We start from the raw sequence: 23,738 nt of genomic DNA on the forward strand, positions 1-23,738 counted from the left end.
AAAAAAAGTTTGTTGGATCCCTCCCTCACTCCATACACCAAAAATTGATTCCAGAAGGATTAAAAACTTAAATGCAAAGATAAAGTCCTAGAAATTGTGATTAGAAGATAATGTTGGGGCTGGGATTGTGGCTAGCGGTGTAGCGCTCACCTAGCACGGGCGAGACCTGAGTTCTATACACAGCACCACATAAAAATAAAGGCATTGTGTTGTGTCCATCTATACCTTAAAAAATTAATATTAAAAAAATAATAAAATATAGAAGATAATGTTTATAATCATAGGAAGAGAAGATATGCCAAGTAAGGCACATAAAAGCACAAATAATTAAGGAAAATATTTTTATATTTGTCTGCATTAAAATTTTAAAAACTTGTTAGAACTGAGCATGGTAGTGCATGCCTGTAATCCCAGCGCCTTAGGAAGCTGAGGCAGAAGGCTCACAAGTTCAAAGCCAGCCTCAGCAATTCAGTGAAGTTCTAAGCAACTAAACATCCCGTCTCAAAATTTAAAAAAAGGGGGGGGGGGGGCGGGGCTGGGGATGTGGCTCAGTTATTAAGTGTCCTGTGGTTCAATCCCTGGTACAAAAAATAAAAGATAAGATTACCTCTAGATAGGGAACAGGTGTGGGAGGGAACAGGAGGGAGAAGGGGAATAGCATGGATGGTGAAAGGAGACCCTCATTCAAACACATGTATGAAGATGTGAATTTGGTGTCAACATACCTTATATGATAAATTGTGGTATAAAGGTGTATTAAGAATTGTAATGCAAAAATAAACAAATTAATTTTTAAAAAAGATAAAAACAAATAGGAGCTAGGGCTGCAGCTCAGTGGCAGAGTGCTTACCTTGCACGTGTGAGGCACTATGTTTAATCCTCAGCACCACATAAAAATAAACAAATAAAATAAAGGCATGCTGTCCATCTACAGCTACAAAAAATTAAAATTTCAAAAGTAAATAAATAAAAAATTTTTAGGCCAGGCATAGTGGTGCACACCTGTAATCCAGCAACTCAGGATGCTGAGGCAGGAGGATTGCAAGTTAGAAAAGTGCCTCAGTAACTTAACAAGGACCTAAGCAACTTAGTGAGACTGTGTCTCAAAATAAAATATGAAAAGGGCTGAGATGTAGCTCAGTGGTAAAGCACCTCTGGGTTCTATAACTAGTACCAAAAAGAATAAAATTAAAAAACAATTTTTTATTAGTCATGATACTATTAAAAAAAGAAGAAGAAAAACAAGACACAGGCTGGGAGAAGACATAATCAATAAAGAAAATAAATGACCTAACAGGAAACTGGCCAGAAGACAAGAAACAAGAATTGAACAGAACAGGAAATAAGATTGGCCAAAAAATATATGAAAAGATGTTCAATTTCATTAGTAATTATAAAAATGCAAACTGATATGACATTGAGGGTTAGGGATATAACTCAGTGGGAGAGTGCTTGTCTAGCATGTGTGAGGCCCTGGGTTTGACACCCTATCTCTGGGGGAAAAAAGAGATAGAGATACTGAAATATAATTTATATATACAAAATTGGCAAGAAAATTTAAAAGATGATAACATAAGTATTGAAGATACCAATCAAAAAGAAATCTCACTTACTGCTATTGGGTCTGTAAATCTATTCCGTTTACCTTCTTTGAAAAAAACAATATATTATGTACAACTATAATGCACCAGTTAAAAAATATGAAAAAAAAAGTGTCATAAATTTGAATCTGAATACATACTAAGCCCTATACTTCTATATATACACTCTAAACTCTAGAGAAACTATTGCCTATGTGTACCAGAAAGCAGAGACAAGAATGTTCATAGCAGCCTGCTAAAACAGTACAGAAGTCCATTATTAATAAGAAAATCAAGAATTTTTTTAAAAAGTACATATATTATACATATATGTATATATGTGTGTGTGTATATATATATATATATGTCTATCTCCATATAATAGAGTACTATACAGAATTTAAAATGAAAAGACTGTCTTTTTTTGTGGGGTACCAGGGATTGAACTCAGGGACACTCGACCACTGAGCCACATCCCCAGCCCTATTTTGTATTTTATTTAGGGTCTCACTGAGTTGCTTAGTGCGTCCCTTTTCCTGAGGCTGGCTTTGAACTCGCATTCTTCCAGCCTCAGTCTCCCAAGTCACTAGGATTACAAGCATGGTGCCTGACTAGCAGACTATATCTTTTTTAAGTATCAACATAGATAAATCTTACAGAACAATGTAGAAAAAAGGCACTGGGATTACAGGCATGTATCATCATGCCCAGCAGAAATGTGTTATTTCTTAAATGTGGTCATGAGTAATAGTATTCATTTTGTTATTCTTTATGCTTGATATATAATTATGCTTTATATATATATATATATATATATATATATATATATATATATATATATATATATATATATGAAGTACCTCCACAAAAATCATTTTCAAAACTTAGTTTTGGACTGGGAGTATAATTCAGTGATATAGTGTATATCAACATGTTCAAGGCCCTGAGTTAAAGCTCCCCAGAACTGGGAGGAAAAATTTAGGTTTGACTCTGTAAATTCAGGTAAAGAGAAAGGTGTGTACCAGGTGAGCTCTCATTTTACACCTCAAAGATGTCACTCTGATATTCATCAAAAAACAGTATTCAAGCCAGGTGCAGTAGCACATGCCTATAATCCCAGTGTCTTGGGAGGCTGAGGTAGGAGTATCCCAAGTTCAAGGCCAGCCTCAGCAACTTAGCAAGGCCCTGTCTTAAAATAAAAAATGAGGGAGAATGTAAGGGGGTAAAAAAATATGGTGAAATAAGATGAATACCATTGCCCTAAGTACATGTATGAAGAAGACACAAATAGTGTGAATATACTTTGTATACAGAGAGATGGAAAATTGTGCTCTATATATGTAATATGAATTGTAATACATTCTGCTGTCATATATAACAATTTAAAATTTTTAAAAAAATAAAAAAATACAAAACGAAAAGGGCTAGGGATGTAGCTAAGTGGAAAAGCAATGGGGAAGCTGGGGTTGTGGCTCAGTGGTCAGTTGCCTAGCACATGTGAGGCACTGGGTTCAATCCTCAGCACCACAAAGAAGAAAATAAATAAAACAAAGGTGTTGTGTCCATCTACAACTAAAGGGGAAAAAAAGCAACCTTCGGTTAATCCCTAGTATTGATCCCCCACAAAAATTCAATTTCTTAGAAAAGCTATAGTTATTAATAATGAAAATCAGTATCTCAACTTACCAGCTTATTAACACGAAGTTTTGAGGAGTTAAATTTGAAGACATCAATTTTCTTATCCAGTGGTTTAATAGTAAACTGAAAGAAGAAAGTAGAAAATAGTTCAATTTGGGGCTAGGGCTGTAGCTCTGTGGTGGAGTGCTTACCTAGCAGGTGTGAAGCACTGGGTTTGATCCTTAGCACGCCTTAAAATAAAGGCATGCTGTCTATCTACTACTACAAAAGAAGGAGGAGGAGGAGGAGGGGGAGGAGGAAAAAGTTCAGCTTGATTGCATAGATTCCTACCACCAACTGGGAATTCCACAAAAGCAGCAACCACGCTGGCCATGGTCCATCATGATGCTATGTCTTGTCCTGGCTTCCTAGTTCCCAGGCTCTAAGCCTCACTGCATTAGGAGAATGGAGAATAGCAAGTCTGGGGTTTTGGAAATTCAGGATCCTAAAGGTATGATTTCTGTACCATATTGGGTGGCTGTGAGGAAGGGATGCTTGGGCCAGCCCTCAAGGCCAACACTGAGAGAGCAGCACAGTCTAAGGCATAGCCCCTGCCTCATGAAGCTCCCAATCTAGTAAGAACCAGACTAACAAGAAATGGCACTCATTGGTGGCACATATCCAAATGTCCTGGGGGCTGAGTAGATCTACCAAAAGTAGAAAGGGACTGGATCTGATCTTAGAATATGACAAAGTAGTTAAAAGGCAGGGTGCAGAGTTGTTCTGGATAGTTAAGAGGAATAAGGGCAGTGAGGAGGAATAAAGTGGAGATGGGGAAAGGGGCAGAGTATGCGTGTGTGTGTATGTGTGTGTGTGTGTGTGTGGTGTTATTAGCTTTTTGGGGATTGCAGTGGGCTTAGATGGAGGGAGGCATGGGTGGGCTGGGAATGGAGGTAAGGAATAAAAGAGAGGTTTAGATTTGATGTGATAGGATACAGGGGGTTACTACAGTTCTCTGAATTTGGGCAAACTTGATAAAAGCTCTTAATAGAAGGAATAAAAATATGAAGAAGATAAATGGACTGCTATAGAAGATCAAAACCTAGCTCCTGAAATCAAAGTACAGAAAAAGATGAATGATAAGGCCAGGGTGGCAGCCAAGTAGTACCAGGACCAGATCCTTGACAGAAAGAACAAATATAATTTCCATGCTTAACCATTCCTAAGGGGGCCAAACAGATACTTGATTTCAAAGATTCGTTTTAAACTACATATTCAATTCCAAGAAAGACTGCTTAGCCATCCTTAGCATTGCAGGAGTTAAAAAAAAAGCATCAGGCTGGGGATGTAGCTCAGTGGTAGTGCACTTGGCCTAATTCACTTGAGGCCCTGGGTTTGGTCTCCCATATCACAAGATGAACAAGCAAAAACCCTAGCTTGATTAGCTGATAAATATGTTGGGGAAGATATATTCCTGAGTATTTCTTTCACATGATATATTTTTCAACAAAGGGTTAGCACATTGAGGACAGAAAATGATCCTTTGTTTAGCTTTTGGCCAAGTTAACTCAGAAGCAGTATAGCTCTTGTGTAGGCTGCTATTTGTAAATTTCATGAGCTTATTTCTGGCCCTGCTGTCAAACCCAGAGGCTGTCAATGGGAAACCACAAGTACTGGGGAAACCACAGGCTCTGCGCCATAGCAGGGTGTACACAAAGAATCAATGGATGACTTAAAATAAACTAACATTTATGTTTTGACAGCATGGCTGTCATGCATAACTACCGAGACTACTTCCTATTATGCCAAGACAGCTTGAGGTCCGCTTACCATGAGTTATCAACAGGATGGAACATGACAGTGTCTGGCCCCTGGAGAGGGTAGGTAGATTAGAGTTTGTTATATCAGGCCATAGTAGGGGAGACTTTAATCCTTGGGGTCTCTAAAAATGAGTGTTTGGGGAGCCTTTAGTTAGCACAAAAATATGTGATGTGCAATAAACAGAGCTTTATGAAATTGGGAGATAAAGAACTACCATACTGTGGTACATCTACTGCTTTAAGTCACATGGAGCTTTCAATTTAAATACTTTCAAAAAAGAACTACCTGATGTTTATTTACCTCCTGAGCTAACTACTTACATAAGCTCCAAGTCAGGATGTTTGGGATTAAGATACTCAATTGGCCTCATCAAGCATGGCTGAGTAGATTATAACACAGAGTGGAAACCAGAGCATGGTGTTCCTTTCCTCAATTTGCTATGAAGGAAGAAAAAAAAAACAGGAAATCTAGCCAGGTGCAGTAGCACACACTTATAATCTCGGTGACTCAAAAAACTGCTGAGATGGAGAATCACAAGTTCAAGGCCAGCCTCCTTGGCAACTTAACAAGATCCTGTCTCAAAATAAAAAATGAAGAGACTGTGGATGTACCTCAGTGATAGAGTTTTCCACCACATCCTGCCTTAGATGTGCAAGTACCAGGAAGGCACTGAGCACAGTCCAGGCTGCACTTCCCACCCGCTGGCACCTGGTATCTTGTGCTCTCAAGGGCCCAGCCTCTGGGCCTCCCTGAAAAGCTGGGGCTGTAGCATCAGCCCACTCTGCCTCCCAGCTCCTGCCACTCTACTCAGATGCAGGTCACTGTATCCCCTGCACCTCTGCTTCCTGGTGTGACATGGCTACTGAAAATACAGCTCCTGTCTTCACAGCAGGGTTCTTACAAGGATTAAATCAGAGAATCAGAGCAAAAGTGCTTGTAAGTAGAAACTCTCTATCATTGTCATCTTTGTCATTAGTCCTTTCAATTGCACTTATTTATTATATTGGTTGAGTTATTACTTGACTAGAACTTCCTGGGTTGGGTTTTCTTTCCTTTCTTTCTACCTACCTACCTACCTACCTACCTTTCTTTATCTCACCTTCCTCCTCCCCCTCCTCTCCCCCCTTCTTTCTTTCTTTCCAGTGCTGGGGACAGAGCCCAGGGAATCACACATTCTAAGCAAGTAAGTACTCTACCGCTGAGCCACATCCTCAGCCCTGCATCTGATTTTTCCCCCTGTTTTGGCATATTGGCAATTGAACACGTGAGCCTGGGCTTCCTACATCTTTGTCATATGAAACCTAGCACAAAGTAGATTCTCAATGATTCTTTTAAAATAATTCATAGGAGATGTGGGTAGAGTTCAGTGGTAGAGTACCCACCTAGCATGTACAAGGCTCTAGGTTTGATCCCCAGCACAAATGGAAAAAAAAAAAAAAGGAGGAGGAGGAAGAGGAGAGAGAAGGAGGAATGAATGAATAAATAGAGGATTATAGCAGTAGGGAAAATTCATTAGTATCCTGTATAGGAATATTTGAATCCTATGAATATTCATTATTTATTTGTTTGTTTTTAATATTTATTTTTCAGTTGTAGTTGAATACAATACCTTTATTTTACTTACTTATTTTATGTGGTACTGAGGATCGAACCCAGGGCCTCGCATGCGCTAGGCAAGCGCTCTACTGCTGAGTCACAACCCCAGCCCTGAATATTCCTTATTTAAATTGCCAATGCTGAGAATGATATTGGCCAAATTATATTGTTACATTGGGTGAATATATATCAATATATAACCACAAATCCCATCAATATGGAAAAAATAAAAATAATCACTCAAAAATAAATAAATTGTGAATGCTGTGAGAAATATACACACTAAAATATATATATTATATATATATAAATATTATATATACATATATATATCACCCCCCCACACACACACACACACACACACATAATGGTATGTGTGTGTATCTATGAACATATATATTTTTCCCACCACATGGATCAAGCACTGGACAGAGAAAGAGGCTCAATATAGACTATGCTTAAAATACAAAGAGAATTCATCACCCGAAATAGAAAGCTAAGTAATCAGATAATATTCCTTTTTTCTTTTTAACTGTTCTTTTGGGATTTAACCCTGACATGTTGAGCTTCCCATTCTTTCTTTAGTCAATAATGGGGTTTAGTGATGCCCTTTGAAAAAAAGGATGCCAGTTCTGTTCTGTAAATACTTTAAAAATCAACAACCAAAACCCCAAAGCCTGAGAATTAGAGGGCTTTTCCTGATAATAAGGAGATGGCCAAGCTGGGGCAGCTTTGGCAAGCAGGGGAGATGGGAAAAGACATTTTACTGGGCCACTGGCAGCATTTGTATTTCAAACATATCCTACCTCCTTGTCGCTGTATGAGATGTTTCGGATTTCATTCCACGGGAAGGAGATCTTGGGGGTCAGCCTGTTCTCAGGGTCATAGATGTGAAGTCCCAGAGCATCTACTCCAAGCAGCAGCTCTGTGCCCTTTTTATTCTGTACAGTCAATAAAGAGCGGCCACTGTCAACTCCAGCTCAAGATTTTATTCAACTTTCTAAAACCTAGCACACACGGTTACAGCTGACAAGTTTCAACAGGTCCCAACAGAAATCACAGCTGTCTTATAACTCAGGAGGCTTTCAGCTTCCAGGATTGGGGCAGGCAGAGGCACAACTATACCATTGTGACTTGTATATCCCCCACAAAGGTCACTAGGAGCTCCTATCATTGGCTCAATGGCTAAAGGAGGGGCAATCTAAGTGTTACTGCCTCTAATTAATAACCAGATTATCATAGATGTAGAATTAAAACCTGTAGATTTGGGGCTGGGGATGTAGCTCAATGGCAGGATGAGTACTGAGCATAAGTGAAGGCCTTTGTTTGTTTGAAAACACCACCAGAATCCCCCCAAAACCAAGAACATACAAACAATCAAAACCCGTAAGTTTAAATATTTCCCATGTTAAAGAAACAGGTTGGCCAGATGTAGGGGCACATGCCTATAATCCCAGCAACTCAGGAGGCTGAGGTAGGAGGACCAAAACTTTAGTGACCAGCCTCAGCAACTTATCAAGGCTCTAAACAATTTAGTGAGATCCTGTCTCAAAATAAAAAATAAAAGGGATGTGGCTCAGAGGTTAAGCACCCCTGGGCTCTATCCTCAGGACCAAAAAGAAAGAACAGACTGTTGGATTACTGGAAAATTTTATATGTCAGGACTAGATGGTCTCATTTTAGGTTACATTCAGTCTCAATGTAGTCTTACTGTACTATACTCAAGGCTGATAAAATGTTAATTGTAGAAACTCGTTAGTGAGTATATCTGGGTATTTCCTCTATGTTCGAAATATTTAATAACTAAATGTTAGAAATAAATGTCTGATGAATTATATATAAATTAATTAAATTTTATATATATATATATATATATATATATATATATATATATATATATATATGTGTGATACTGAAATGTCATGCTACTTCATAAACTAAACAAGTATCTAAAGAATATTCCATTATAAAGCAAAGTTTTAAAAGTTTCATTAATTTTATTTCTTAAATTTTTGGATCAATAAGCTGTTTAAAAATTTAATTGGCTGTATGTATGTTATACCTCTGTCAGCCATCCTGGTCAGCAGTCCAGAAAGCTGGGAGCAAGTGTCCTGGGCCCCGCATCACTGACTCGGCTACGGATCTGTCAGCCATGTCCTCAAGGACAGGCTCACCTGCCAACACCATGGTCCAGCTCTTGTCTGGCAGAAGAAAGAAACTCCCCACACAAGGACACTATAGCTCCTGACCCCATGCTGACAACAAGGAAATTGAACCAAGACTCAAGGGTAGGAAAACAGATCTGCAAACTGAGAAGGTGCTTGGACTGTGACGAGAAGTACCAATCTAACAGCAGGTGTCAGATGGAGAAGCGAGTGCTCTAAGATAAATCTCTTTACTCCTTCTAACACCTGAAGTTAGGCGCTATCACCAAGCTATGAGAGAATCTCCTGTTTGTCTGCAAAGCTTTTAAAATAACTGTGTTAGCAAAAATGAGGCTCTGTACTCTTACATCTATAGCACATTTTGGAAAATGAGATATTCCATTATGTTTCTGATTATTGAGTTTAAATTAAAAAAATAAATAAACATATTTTGCCCACTGCCTCCTATCATCATGACTCTGACACTTCCATACATTAAACGAGAGATGGGAACACAAGCAGCTCCTTTTAAATTATTTTTATCACATAGTATCCCTCTATATTATAATTTTTTATGTTTTATATATCAGTTAAAAATAAATTTTAATTTTAAAAAATTATTTTAAGCATATATCTCCCTTAGTTAATGATGAAATTTAGGAACTCTAACAGCAAAACCTCTAAAATAGTCTTTAACCTAGTCTATTGATCAATATAAGAAATGTACATACTCAATAGTATACATTAGCCTGACTAATGTAGACATAGTACCTGATAAGAAACTGTTTTTTGAGGATTATAAAATCCTAGTTTAAAGAATCTAGGTGGTAGGCACATGGGACAAGAGTAGCTGGGTTGACAAAACTAGTGTTCTGTTAAATTAATTTGACCTTAAAAAAGGCAGGGGGGTGGGGCTGAGGTTGTGGCTCAGCGGTAGAGCGATTGTGTAGCACATGTGGGGCCCTGGATTTGATCCTCGACACCACATAAAAATAAAACAAAGGTATTGTGTCCAGCTACTTCTAAAAAATAGATATAAAAAAAAAAAAGGCTGGGGGCTTGGGTTATGGCTCAGTGGTAGAGTACTTGCCTGGCATGTGTAAGGCGCTGGGTTTGATTCTCAGCACCGCATATAAATAAATAAAAATAAAGATCCATTGACAATAAACAAAATACATTAAAATAAAAAAACAGGGCTAGAATTGTAGCTCAGTGGTAAAGTGCTTACTTAGCATGTGTGAGGAACTGGGTTTGATCCTCAGTACCATATAAAAATAAATAATAAATAAAGGTATTGTATGCATCTACAACTAAAAATATTTTATAGAGCTTATGTTTTATTTATTTATGTATATGTGGTGCTAAGGATTGAACCTCAGGGCCTCACACATGCCAGGCAAGTGCTCTACCACTGAGCCACAACTCCAGCCCCTAAAAATATTTTTTTAAATGAAGAAACCAAACAATTAGCAAATACTAATTAATGAAATTTTAAAAAGCATATTCTAGGCACCTGTTTAGTATATGAAATAGCATATTTTAGGCACCTGTTTTGTATATGAAATAGCATAACATTTCAGTGTGCTTATTTGTTATGCAAGTAATCCATCAAAATCTGTATTTAGAAGATAAATAAAGTAAAAAGCTATTCTAGAATACTGAAAATGTTTTAATTTACCCAAATTTAGTACAAATGTTATAGGAACTTGCAAAGAGGAAAGCAAAGCATAACTGTAGTCATAAAGGTAAACCACTGTGGCAGATGTTTTTTAACATCTACTCATCTACCAGTGGTGAAATGCCTGGACACATCACATGTATTCCTTTGGAAGAAGCTGCTGATACACTGCGTCTGCCACCCAAACCCACCCACAGGAGAAAGGCAGGCTAAAAGGCCAGACTTTGGCTGCACACAAAGGCCTCTCTCTGAAGAAGCAATGGGTTCCCAGAGGAGGGTAGATCATTAATGTCTGAATAGAAAAAAATAATTAGCTTCATAGAACAAGAGTCCCACCCAAACAAATCAGTAATCTATAAAAGTCGCTTCACTCTCAGTGGGCCTTGGGGAAAGAGTATTTCCGGGTGCTCTCTGGATCTCACAGAGCTTGAAATAATCAAATGTTACACTCCCAGCATTCCAACAGGCTCCTGCTAGGAAGCAAAGCGAAGGCCCCAGTCCCCCAAGGCTCCACAGCCACTTAATTACCTATGATCTAATCTGAAGTCCAAAAATAGAAAATCCAAGCTCTAAGACCCTTTCCCTTTGTCTTTTATTCTTTACCACTGAACCACAAAAGACTACCACCCTGGGATACAGAAGTAACCCGTTTTGACCATCTGGTTCAGCATCTAGTTGCTAGCCGGGGAACTCAGGAAGTTCAACACACCCGAATTGCAAAGTAGTTCACACCATACATCTCCAGGTCCTGAGCTATCTTCAAGTACTCCATTTCAGCTTCATCCCTGTGAGGAGAATGGAAGACATTGTCACTGGAGCTAAGCGGCAAGGGTAGAGGGCAGGTACCCGCCAAGCTGAGCATTCTGAATCTGCAACTTCCCTGGCCCCATACTGGCAAAGTTCTTCCCAACCCTGAGTCTATTAAACACAGCAGAATTTCTCATCCCAGTAAAAACAGGAAAACAGATTCATTATGCTGTCTCTTGGCTTCAATTTCACACTTTGACCTTGGTAAATGGTGACATTTGTCTCAAGTGATTCAAGTAAAGTACATGGGGGCTAGGGATGTAGCTTGGTGGTAGAGCACTTGCTTAGCATGCACAGAGCCCTGGCTTCAAGTCCCAGCATGTCAAAAAAAGAGAAATACATAGAAATGTTATCTTCTATCTTTAAATGGGTCTAGATATTCAAATTTTATTTAAGTTGTTGCCTTATCTTTGTGTACTTCCTTAACTTAGAAGGTTTTGGTAATGAACAACTCTTTCTGCAAGCCACCTGACAGCTACTTTCCTGATTTTATTTCTTGACGTATTGTTGGAGGTTAGGGCAAGAGCTATTGGGACTGTAAAACCCAAGCCAGGTCACCTCCTTCCAAGTTATAAGTCAAATTTAAAGGAAGCTCTTGAAGCAGCAATGACTTGCAGAAAACTCCCAACTAGGTAATGGTATTGAAATATTTTAACTGGAGTCTCCCTGTGACCTTGTCCTTTTCCCTCTTGCTCTGATCTCAAAATGCTCTCAAATGGATTTTAAAAATTCACCCTGAGAGAACGCCAAGTGTTGGCAAGCAGGTGGAGGAACCAGAAATCACACACACTCCTGATATAAATTGATACAATTACTTTGGGAAATTGACATTACTGTAACAGCAAAAACCAGGAGACAACTGAACAACCTCAATGTCCTTCAATAGTAGAATGGATAAATAATTTGTGGTGTATTAACACAGTGGTATTCTGCACAGCCATGAAAATGAGAAAATTATTGCCACATGCCACAAGCCCAAATCTTGCAATATGATGCTGAGTAAAAGAAATGAGGAACGAAAAATAGAAACTGATTGTATTTATCTAGAGTTTAAAATGGGCAATGCTGGGCTAGGGGTAAAGCTCAGTGACAGGGTGATTGCCTAGCATGCAAGAGGCCTTGAATTCAATCCCCAACACTGCAAAAAAAAAAATAAAATAAAATGGGCAATGCAAATCTATGGAGTTAGAAATCAGGGAATCAGTTACTTTTGGAGGAAAAGGAGAGTAGTTATGGGCTATTTCTTCTCGAGGGTAGATGGTGTTTTCACTTTGTGACAATTGATCAGGCAGTACACTTATAATTTGTCTACTTTTGGGTATTCATATAACATATTTTTAAAAGTAAAAAAAAAAAGACACATGATAGGAAGCTAATTTAAAGAAGAGATTAAAAAAATTTAAAGGCTAATGCAAAGATGATCAATTCCTACAGTGACCAGCGGAATGCTAATTTTAACAATATGAATTTTCACCTTTTAGTTTACAAAAATTATAGATTGATAAACTTTGTAAACTAAACAAGTGCTGAGTATAGACTGGAGTGGGCTGACTTGTTACCAACAGGAAAAGCCTTTTGGAAGGGCAATTTGGTGGTACCTTTTAAAACACAAAATGTTCACATCCTTTATCCAGCCATTTCCTTCTGAGAATCTATCCTTAAACTACTCATACAATTGTGGAACAATATGAGCTAGGCACTTCAGAACTTTTTGTAAAAGTGAAAAACCTACAGATACTCCAAATGCCATCAATAGAGGGCTGGATGCAACAGCAGTGCCTATCTATACAATATAAATCTTAAAATTGAACTAAATTACCAGTGAATGCATTAGATCTGTACATCCTGACAGGCAGTACATATGCCACTTGACACCAATGTGCTACAGAAAAGATGCACATGAAACTGAAGACTGACATGACTCTCAGCTCCCCCTTTGTCTTTATATACTTCAGTACTGTATTTTGTTCAACAGACCTGTCCTAGTTTTGCAGTTCTTTAAGGAAAAAAAAAAAAGGCCATAAGAATGTAAACAATTAAGGGACCTTACCTGGCTCGGCCTCGGTGCTCTGCATACCAAGCTGTAATTCTCTCCTCCCACATTTCTGGAGTCATCTGATATAGATTTATTACCTACCCAAAGAGAGAAAAATAAAATCTACACACAGGGCTAGATGTGGTGGTGCAGACCTATACTCCCAATGATGCAGGAGGCTAAGGCAAGAGGGTCACGAGTTCACAGCCAGCCTCAGCAACTTAGCAAGGTCCTAAACAATTTAGTGAGATCCTGTCTTAAAATAAAAAATAAAATGGGCTGGAGATGTAGCTCAGTGCAAAGCATCTCTGGATTCAATCCCCAGTACCAAAAAAAAAAAAGTACAAAAATCAGAATCTATAGATAATATGATATAGGGACCAGAAATGTAGTTTATTTATAGTGTGTGCTTAGCATGTACAAGGCCCTAGGTTCCATTTCCAGAACCAAAATAAATATATAAATGAATAAATAGTTTTTAAAGATCTACACACAAAGTAAGTTTGGGTATTTTTGCCATTTTTATAATTATGCATCATTTTTACAAAATAGCAAAGCTATTTTTAAAAAGGCTGCACACAGGGAAGAGTCATACGCAGAAGTAGGTGTGTAAACAAGCAAAATTCAATTGGAGGAACAGCCTGGAAACTGCAGAACTCCTCAGGCCTCAGTGCACGCCGGGGCTGGCAGCAGCCCCCCTTTCCTGCCTGGGCTGTGTATCCCAGAGACCACCTCTGATAGTGAAGCAATGCTCACTAATCCTGTGCCTTTGTCTGCATGGAAGCCATCAAAGGACAGGCAAAGGCCAGGAAAGGTGAGAAGCAGACCTTTATTACCCACTGACAGATGAGTGGGGCCATAAAATCAGAAGCAGCCAAAGGGAAGGAGGGCCTGCTTCTGTGGCTAATGAACAAGATGAACAATGCTGAGGATTAAAAATCACAAGGCCCACCCCTACCTCACCTTTATCCACCCCTTGAGGCTGCAAACGGCTTAATTCCCACTGAACACAAACTGCTTCATACACCTTCCTGGAAATCAGTGCCACTCAATCACCTTTAAAGAAATCACCACACTAGAGAAACAGGCCATGCTCATCCCAGCAACACCAAACTAACCTTTGCTTTCTCATATACTTAACAGAGATGCCATTCTCTTTACTCAAGATTTATTCATTACAAAGTATTTAGGAAAATGCGCTTGCCATATACTGCCAACATTTCTTTAAATCATTTGGTTAGCTTTCTTTAAGACCACGTCTCTGCTATGTTTCCACAAAAAGAAAATTTGATTTCTTACCCTTTTTGGAAGCAATTCTTCTTGGGCCAAAAACCCCCGTTTGTGCACTGAGGGGTCGTAGTCACCATACTGAAAGGAGAAGAAAGGAGAGCAGGTGATTGAGATTCTAAAGACTACTGCCATTTCTGAACAGGGCTCTACTTAGTCTTATTCCCTTCTCCCAGCTCCCGGGAGCAATTCAATTCCGATGACAAGTCAAGATTGCAACCTTGCTAGTTTGTTATCCTTGAATGAAAATACAAAGCTGATTATATCTATGAACACAGTTGCAAAATCCCTCAAGGCGATGGATGGGCATGTGCTAATAAGAATGTGACATTTGTATGGAAATGTAGTCATGTTTTCTAACTCTGGAAGAAAGCAGTCACTTCTAAAATGTTAGTTTTTAAATGGAAACAACAAAACACAACTGTGAAAGTTGTGATTAGCAAGGTGTGATAAGAGTCTTACCTACAAATGCTTCTAAGTGGCTGGTAATTGGAGCCAATTGCTAGGTGGGAGCTGGGAATAATGCAGACAATACTTTTAATACCTTTCACTCAAGGCTCAGAAAAATGCTTTGGAAAAATCTGATGTTAACACTGTCATTCCTACTGTGCAAAGAAACAAGTAAAAGGTTAACTGATTTTGCAAAAGCTGCACAGCAAGTCACTACTGGGGCTGGAAATAGGTCCTGCATTTTAATTTATTCCTCCAGGGACAATGACTTAGAAATTTGTTCTCTACTTAAAAAAGGAAAAAAGTGTTCTTTTCTTTATTAGAAAATTTAAGCCTGATCAGAAAGTCATCAAAAATGAAACAAGGGGGCTGGAGATGTAGTTGATGGAGTACTTGCCCTGCAGCACGTAGGAGATGCTGGGTTCGATTCTCAGCATCACCTAAAAACAAAACAAAACAAACAAACCTAGAGAGAACCCAGGTTTCTCCCTACTTCTAAAAGGCCCAGAGACATAAAAAGCCCTAACAGTATGGTTCTTTACTAGTATTTCAGAGGTAGCTGCAGAATACAAGTAAGAGGCTATGCATACTTAAGTTTTCACCCCAGCTCTTTCACTTGGTAGCTAGACGAACTTAGAAAACTTTCTCTTCCGTAAAATGGGGATATCTTACAGGACTCTTGTTTGGATTAAATGAAATAATATCTGTAAAGTTTTAAAAACCATCTTTGACACATACAACCAGATGTCAAAGATCTCAGGCCCCTCCAAGACTGTTTTCCTATTGTTCAAATGAGAACACTGGCCTTGGAGGATCTAGAAGGGAGCTCTGGAGTATTGCCACTGTGGTTTTAAGTAAGGTGCCCTCTATCCAAACCTCACCTTCCTTATCTGTAAAGGAAAGGGTGTAAAAGCACCTAGCAACGAGGGTGAAGTTAAGCAGTACAGGCAAGCCTTTAGCTCAGTGCCTGGCTCCTGGTGGAAGTCAGCTATGATTATTATTGGTATCCTCTGCATTATTTAGGTTATCACCTGTCACTGTTTGCCTCCCCAGTTTTTGAAGGCATCTGATGCCAAAGAAAGCCCTATTAGTTGCATTTCCAAACCTCTCAATAATGCCCACCAAACTTGAATGCAAAAGTAAGCAGATATGCAAAGTTAAAGTTGTAAATTCAGGTTCTTGCAAGATTAACGGTCCCCATTATTAAATTATACCAAGCTCCCAGCTATTCCACTGATCAAATATATTACAGCTGAGCAATGCAGAGGTAGCAAAGACTGCTGCAAGGACTACTCCACTGGACTAACTCCACTCACAACATTAAAGCCACCTTGATGTATGTGCCTGCTCTTAAATGTCTCTTTAAAAAACAAAGGGGGAAAAAATTCTGAAATTGTAGCAGTGGTGAATATAAAAAAGTCAAATCACTCTATGGATGGAGATGGCAATTCCTCATCCTTTTATGTAACAGATGCATTCTGATAATATATCCAGGGTGAATTTACTGTGAGGGTAAGAAGTTGAGATTTCAGCTCTCTGTACCTGCATGGGTCTCTGCCTAATTTTAAGAGTCATGATTTGGTATTCTTTATTAAAGAAAAGTCCCTAAATTATATAAACTTCAGGTCTACAATACCTGGATCTACACCTGATATAAAATAATTGAACTTAAATTCAAGAAGGGAGCACACCATTTAAAGGACTCTTGGGGTATTTAATTATTTTTTTTTTCTTTTTGTGGTGCTGGAGATCAAACCCAGGGCCTCACACATGGTAGGCAAGCACTCTGCCAATGAGCTTCATCCCCAGCCCCTATAGTCTTAAGTGGGACTCTTTATGGATATTAAATGATTTCCTATATTTTTATGTATGTAAAATCAGGTTGTTGTAAGGGACAGATGAGGCAGGGTACCGAAGATAGCAGGAAACAGTTTTATTTGGCTGCAGTCAGGTTCAGAGGGCACAGCTTTCTCTGTAATCAATTAATCCCCTGAACCCCAAGTTCAGGTAGTTTCAGAATTTTATACCCAGCATGTAAGGGGAGGGGCTCAGAAGTTCACAATCTGCAGAAGTTCACATAAAAACAGCTTTTTCTTTCACTATTCTGGGCAAGTTAACCCTTCAAGGACAACACCTGAGAAGGGGAGAGCTAGACAAAATGGACAAAAGATCAATACCTTTTTTTTCCTCCCCCTGCCAGCTGTTATCATGGAGCCCAACTGGTAACTTTGCTTACCTTAGAAATGTAGGCATCTCTGTGAAGCTCCAGCTCAAGGCCAGAGGCCTTGCTAAAGGATCTTTTTTTTTTTTTTTTAATCACATTTTGCATTTGCAAACAACTTCTTACAAACTACTATCCTGGATAAATGTTTGTGAAAAACAAGTAAAGGGACGTTCAGCACTTGGAGTGCTGATTTCTTCCAGGCCAGTGGCCAAATAAAATGGAGCAATAGGAAAATTAGGAAGTTTACCTACACTGAACTCTTTTGTAGAGACTCTTTTGCTGATAGTCCTAAAATCAATTATGGTGAAGATTTCTGGAGAAGCTTAGTTAAGATTTTCTGTGGAAGAGGGGGTGCCACTACAAGGTTGAATATTCTGACCAGGATTTCACAAAACATAAAGATTTGCTTAAGGAATATATAGAAAAATGGATCCCTATCACTAAAAGTCACTAAATTCCAGATGGATTAAAGACTTAAACCTATGAATGAAAATCCATAAAAACATCAGAACAAAATAGAGAGCATGTATATAATAATGGTTGGTGAAACCATTCTATGTGACTCCAAACAACAACAAAAGACATATGTGATATGTAAAACAGACAAAAGGTTGATACCTGCAACAGATGGTGCTTCAATAAATCAATCAGAAAAAGATAAGCAATACAGTAGAAAAAGGTACAAGTCATAAACAGTTGATTCACAAATAAAAGAAACACAAATGGTCAGTAAATCTATGAAAAGATTATCAACCCAGATGACAATCGAGGAAGTACAAATTTTTTAAAATCTTTTTTTCTTTCAGGCTTAGTGGTACACTCCTGTACTCCTAGCACCTCAGAAGGCTGAAGCAAGAAGGTCACAATTCAAGGCCAGTTTTAGCAACTTAATGAGACTCTGTCTCAAAACAAAGAATAATTTTAAAAAGAGGAGTGGGGGGCTGGGGATATATAGCTCAGTTGGTACAGTGCTTGCCTCATATGCACAAGGCCCTGGGTTCAATCCGCAGCACCACAGGGGGGAGAAAAGGAGGGGCAGGGAATGTCACTCAGTGATAGAGCACCCCTAGGTTCAATTCCCAGTACCACATTAAAAAAAAAAAAATCTAGTTTCCTATCAGATTAGCAAAAATTTAAAAGACTGATAGCATCTACTATTGGAAAGGATGTGCAAAAACACGTCATCTAATGCACTATTGCTGAAAGTATTCTTTCAGAGAGTAAGTTCAAATTTGAAGTTTTTAAAATTTTTATCTATATCTATTTGAAACTTTTGAAATAAAATCTACATACGTAAAATTTACTATATTAAGTGAATGATTCAATGGTTTTTAGTATATTCAGAATGTTGTATAACATTCACTAATTCCAGAACATTACCATCACCCTCAAAACTGAAATCCCATACCCACTAGCAGTAATTCCTAAATTTCTAACTCCTCCCACCCCCTACAACCACTAAATCTACTTTCTGTCTCTGTGGATTTGCTTAGTATAGACATTTCATTTAAATGAAGTCATATGATATGTGGCCTTTTTGTTGGGCTTCTTTAACTTAGCCTTACTTAAATTTTAAATGTTCTTATCCTTCAATTCGGTTGTGCCATTTCTTTTGGTATTTATCATAACAGAATATTAGTAATATATGCCCAAAAGGGAAAAATACAAGGATGTTCACTGCACCTGTTTAAATAAATAAATAAACAAACAAAACAAAAAACCCCACGAAGATACCTTTAAATAATCCACAGTTCCTCCCTTTCATGATATACTGTACAGTAGGTAAAAAATAAGGCAAGGGCTTTGGCTGTGGCTCAGTGGGAGAGCACTCACCTAACATGTGTGAGGCACTGGGTTCAATTCTCAGCATCACATAAAAATAAATAAATAAAATAAAGGCATTGTGTTCAACTAAAAAAAAAAAAAAAAAAGAATAGGCAGTTCTATCTGTTCTGACAGTTTTAAATGAAAAGGAGCCACGTATTATATGATTTCATTTATATTAAATGCCCAGAACAGGCAAGTTCACAGGGACAAAAAAGCAGATTAGCAGTTGTCAGGGTACAGGGGTGGGAGGGAAGCGGTTAGGGGAACCTGCTAGTGGCCGTGGGATTTCTTCTGGGGGTGATGGAAACATTCTGGAATTAGGCATTACTAATAATATCAAACACCTTTTTATTGTATTTATGGGCCATTCTTACTTTCTTTTCTATAAGACCCCTATTCACATGCTTCATGCCCATTATCTTTTTCCTATAAACGTAAGACTTCTTTGTATTTAGGTAGACTTTTTTTTGTCAATTCTATTAAATTCTACTTCTAGAAATTTGCCTTAAAGGGGGGAAAAAAACTTTTGTGCATGCATATGAGGAACAATGTAGGAAGATTTTCAGCAAAGCACTGTTTATAATAGGGTAAAAGTAGAAACAATCTACCTCTTCTCGGTGGATATAAATAAACCATGTTTATTTACGAATGGTACCAAATAGCAGTTCAAATCAAGGAGCTACACCTACACATACAACATGGATACATCTCAAAATCCAGGCTGAATGGGGACAATATATCAATTTGTAAAAGGATATGCAGAGTATAGCACCACTTAATCAACTTTTACCTCCTATGTATTTTTAAGTCAATCTGTTCCTATCCAACCAACCATTGCCCACTTTAATTCAATCTCACTGTGTCAATACTGGGAAATTTAGGCTCTGTCAAAAAAATAAATCCTTCACAGGCTCTGAGGCACCCATAGGATAAAATTAAAACCTTTTATGATCTGTTCCTCTAGAGATATCTCCAGCCTCAATCTATGCCAGTCTCTACCTATACTCAGTGTTCTAACTGACTTGCATTTTGGCACTAATCATATTAAAGAGAAAAAGGAAAATTAAGCCTCCTCTCCCACCATTCTTTTCTTCCTTCAGAATGTGAAAAGTCTGCATGTAGCACCAGAAGCCTTATAAATCACATACCATTCTCTTCCAAAGTCATTTTTAATTAGGACATATTTCAAACCCTAAATTATCAATATAAAATCCAACAGGTGTTTTAAACATTGCAAGATGGTGGTGTCGTGTGACTGGACCAAAGAAATCCTTCCCATACTTTTGATTCCAGCATAACTCAACTCCAACCAAGAAATATGGTTCTTGTTAAAACTGAACCATGTGATTAATATTTCTATTCATACCTTGAGAGGAATTGTTTCTTTATGCTTTAGAATCAACTGTGTCTATATCATTCAAATAGCTGAAATACTATAATGAATACATTTGTGCATAATTACATTCCATGTGTTAATGAGCTCAGTTCGCTTTCCCCTCCATACTTCGAAAGTTCCTTTCTGCTTCAGAAAGGTTGTGAAAGAAAACAAGCTGCATACTGGGGGAACCAGTATGACTTAATGAAAAGCTTGTGATCACATAAATGAAACCACAATTAGTGAAAGGCAATGTCTGATCTCCATAGACCTTCCTCTCACTAGACAGTGAAGGATGAGAGCAAAGTGCTAATTCAGGCAGCTGGAACACCAACGTCCCCAACCCAGCTCCTCTCGGCTTAAAATCCTTTCCATCAAGAAATGGGCAATAGCCAAGCATGGTGGCGCATGCTATAATCCCAGCGGCTTGGGAGGCTGATGCAGAAGGATCATGAGTTCAAAGCCAGCCTCAGCAAAATCGAGGTACTAAGCAACTCAGTGAGACCCTGTCTCTAAATAAAATACAAAATAGGGCTTGGGGATTTGGCTCAGTGGTTGAGTTCTCCTGAGTTCAATCACTGGTGTCCCTCCCAGCCAAAAAAGAAATGGGTATAGGACTGGGGTGTAGCTAAGTGGTAGAGTGCTTGCCTAGCATACACAATGCCTGGGGTTCAATCCCCAGCACTGCAAAAAAAAAAAAGAAGAAACAAACAAAAGAAAGAGAAAAATAGATGGGCTATACCCTCTGTAAAACAGAATTAACTTAAAAGTATTGTGACTTTGGACAAATCATCAATATTTTCCGAGCCTTAAATTCTTCATCAGCAAAACAGGCACAATACTCTCTAGCTTGGCTTCCAGAAAAGACTACATTGAGTAATTTGCAAAATATTCTTGTTTCAGCACTTTGGCAAATGCCACAAGCCAGGCATGGTGGCACACGCATATAATCCCAGCTATTCTGGAGGCTGAAGCAGAAGGATCACAAGTTTGAGGTCAGCTTGGGCAACTTAATGAGACCCTGTCTCAAAAAAATTAGAAGGACTTTTTTGTAGCCCAAAATGAAAAATAAAAAGAGTAGCCCTGGGTTCAATCCTCAGTACTACAAATAAACAAACAGAACAACAACAACAAAAAGCCCAGTATGAACATGTAAAGTCTTATTAATATTATAATCAGATATATCTCCTTTTAATATTAAACAGCTCCTAGAAACTGGAAGCATGCTACAGTGAGAATTTCCCCAGTGCAGATTTAAGCCATAGATTACCTTTATTTGTAAGATCCTTAAAATTTACACCGGAAAAAATAGTTAGAACATCCTCCTCCATATGAACCACATATGCTGTCTGTGAATCACTTTCATCTCCAAATTAGTAGAATCCAAATTAGTAGGGCTTTCCTACAGTGAAATCTGTTTAAGCAAACATCTGCTGGTTCCCAGAAAAGTGATTTTTTCCCCCCACAGGTGGCCTTTGAATTTGTGGCCTAAAATCCATATTAAGAAAATATAGCCTTTGTGACCAAGGTAGTGTCCTTGAAAGCTTGGGTCTCCCCTAAACTAGAGCAAAAATGTACAAAAGAGGACTCCACTCTGGGCCAGGCAGTGCCCAGATTTAATGAAAGTGACAATGACTGCTTCATCACTGTTGGGGCGATACTGATTGAAAGGACACATTTTTCCTGTTACTAATATTCTTGATCAAAGCATAAAAGGAAGCATATGTTTTAGTTGAATCAAGGCCCATTTTCTGTTTTCTCAATTACTCATTTTTCAGAGAAGTGGAATAGGGGAGGCACAAAATGCAATCCCAAAGCCATGAATTCTGTCCTTAGCATTACCCAAGATTGTGTGAATGACCTTGGGCAAATCACAAAGGGCAGATAGTGCTTCAGCGCCTACATCTTTAACAGTCAACAAACCCCCTCCCCTCAGGCCTGGTGAATGCTCAGCAAATATTCCACGAGTCATCATATGATGAAGCTGTGTTTCTATTGGTGTGATCGTCAAGACAACATACAGCCTTCCCCCACTCACCCACTCAAATGACAGACCAGTTACTTCCTGGCTTTGATCTGAAATTGTACCAAGCTACCCAAAAAAAGTGAGCGAAGAAGAATGTCATATTGATTTTTCTAACACAACAGGGGTGGCTTTACAGATACCTGTAATGAAAAAGGAAAATAACTGAAAAGATTATGCTTTACAATCACAAGTCATCAGTGTCTGAGGACATCTTATACTTCAGTGAAAGGCAGGAAGCTGGGAGACTAGGAGAAGGTGGTATGTGAGTGAAATGGGAAATCTGAGGGACATGAAGTACCCTGGGCTAACTCTCTTGTTGGTCTTAAAAAAATAGAACGGAGGGCTGGGGATGTGGCTCAAGCGGTAACGCGCTTGCCTGGCATGCGCGGAGCCCTGGATTCGATCCTCAGCAACACATAAAAATAAAAAAAATAAAGATGTTGTGTCCACCAAAAACTAAAAAAAATAAATATTAAAAATTTCTCTCTCTCTCTCTCTCTCTCTCTCTCTCTCTCTCTTTAAAAAAAAAAAAGAATAGAAGGGACAAAAACCCAAGATGGGCCAGGGTTGTGGCTCAATGGCAGAGCAGTTAGAAGATTAAAAAGACACACCACATGTGAGGCATTGGGTTCGATCCTCAGCACCACATAAAAATAAATAAGATAAAGGTGTTGTGACCATCTACAACTAAAAAATAACATTAAAACAAAACAACAGGGGCTGGGGTTGTGGCTCAGCGGTAAAGCACTCACCTAGCACATGCGAGGCCCTGGGTTCGATCCTTAGCACCACATAAAAATAAATAAACAAAATAAAGGTATTGTGTCCAATTAAGAAATAAATATTAAAAAAAAAAAGAAAAGAAACACAGACTTGGTGATGTTCCTCTCCTATCTCTCCTGGTCTGTAGTGAGTGAATGAAAGTGAATGATCTTCAGCTAGCTGGACAGCTCCACAGGCAGAGTCTAGCCACACAATCAGTGCGCATGCCCCTGAGAGGTGAAGAAGGCAGGGCTGTGTGTGAGGGTGTGGCGGGGTGCCTCCACATAGGACAGCTGGCTTTTAGAAGACGGAGGGAGAATCTGGGCTCTTTTGACCTAAAGGCCACGTTTGGTCATAACTAGAGATCGTAAATTCATTTTTCCTGGTTAATAAATAGAGGTTGGTGTGGTGAATGTAATGACCCACATGTGCATAATGAAATTTCACAGAAAATTTATCTTTCTGAATGAATTCCCGTAGAATGAATTCTATTTCATTAGAAGGATACA

General features: G+C 38.6%; 1 protein-coding gene across 8 annotated transcripts in view; it reads right to left on the reverse strand.

The window, feature by feature from the left end:
- Nf2 (NF2, moesin-ezrin-radixin like (MERLIN) tumor suppressor) overlaps positions 1-23,738 on the reverse strand; it is an 86,263-nt gene that overhangs the window by 28,257 nt on the left and 34,268 nt on the right. For 6 of the 8 annotated variants that reach the window (XR_003585471.2, XM_071614877.1, XM_027956022.2 and 3 more), the window contains 5 exons: positions 14,578-14,646; positions 13,294-13,376; positions 11,146-11,221; positions 7,421-7,555; positions 3,267-3,341 (listed from right to left, as the gene is read on the reverse strand). Coding sequence is in view for 7 of the 8 variants with exons in the window: in XM_071614877.1 (XP_071470978.1) it covers positions 3,267-3,341; positions 7,421-7,555; positions 11,146-11,221; positions 13,294-13,376; positions 14,578-14,646 (438 nt within the window). In the remaining variant the exon portion in view is untranslated. The remainder of the gene's footprint in view (positions 1-3,266; positions 3,342-7,420; positions 7,556-11,145; positions 11,222-13,293; positions 13,377-14,577; positions 14,647-23,738) is intronic. The other 2 variants (XM_071614878.1, XM_071614879.1) reach the window with 1 other exon arrangement.

This window comes from Marmota flaviventris, chromosome 1 (genome assembly GCF_047511675.1).
Source record: "Marmota flaviventris isolate mMarFla1 chromosome 1, mMarFla1.hap1, whole genome shotgun sequence".
NCBI lineage: Eukaryota > Metazoa > Chordata > Mammalia > Rodentia > Sciuridae > Marmota > Marmota flaviventris.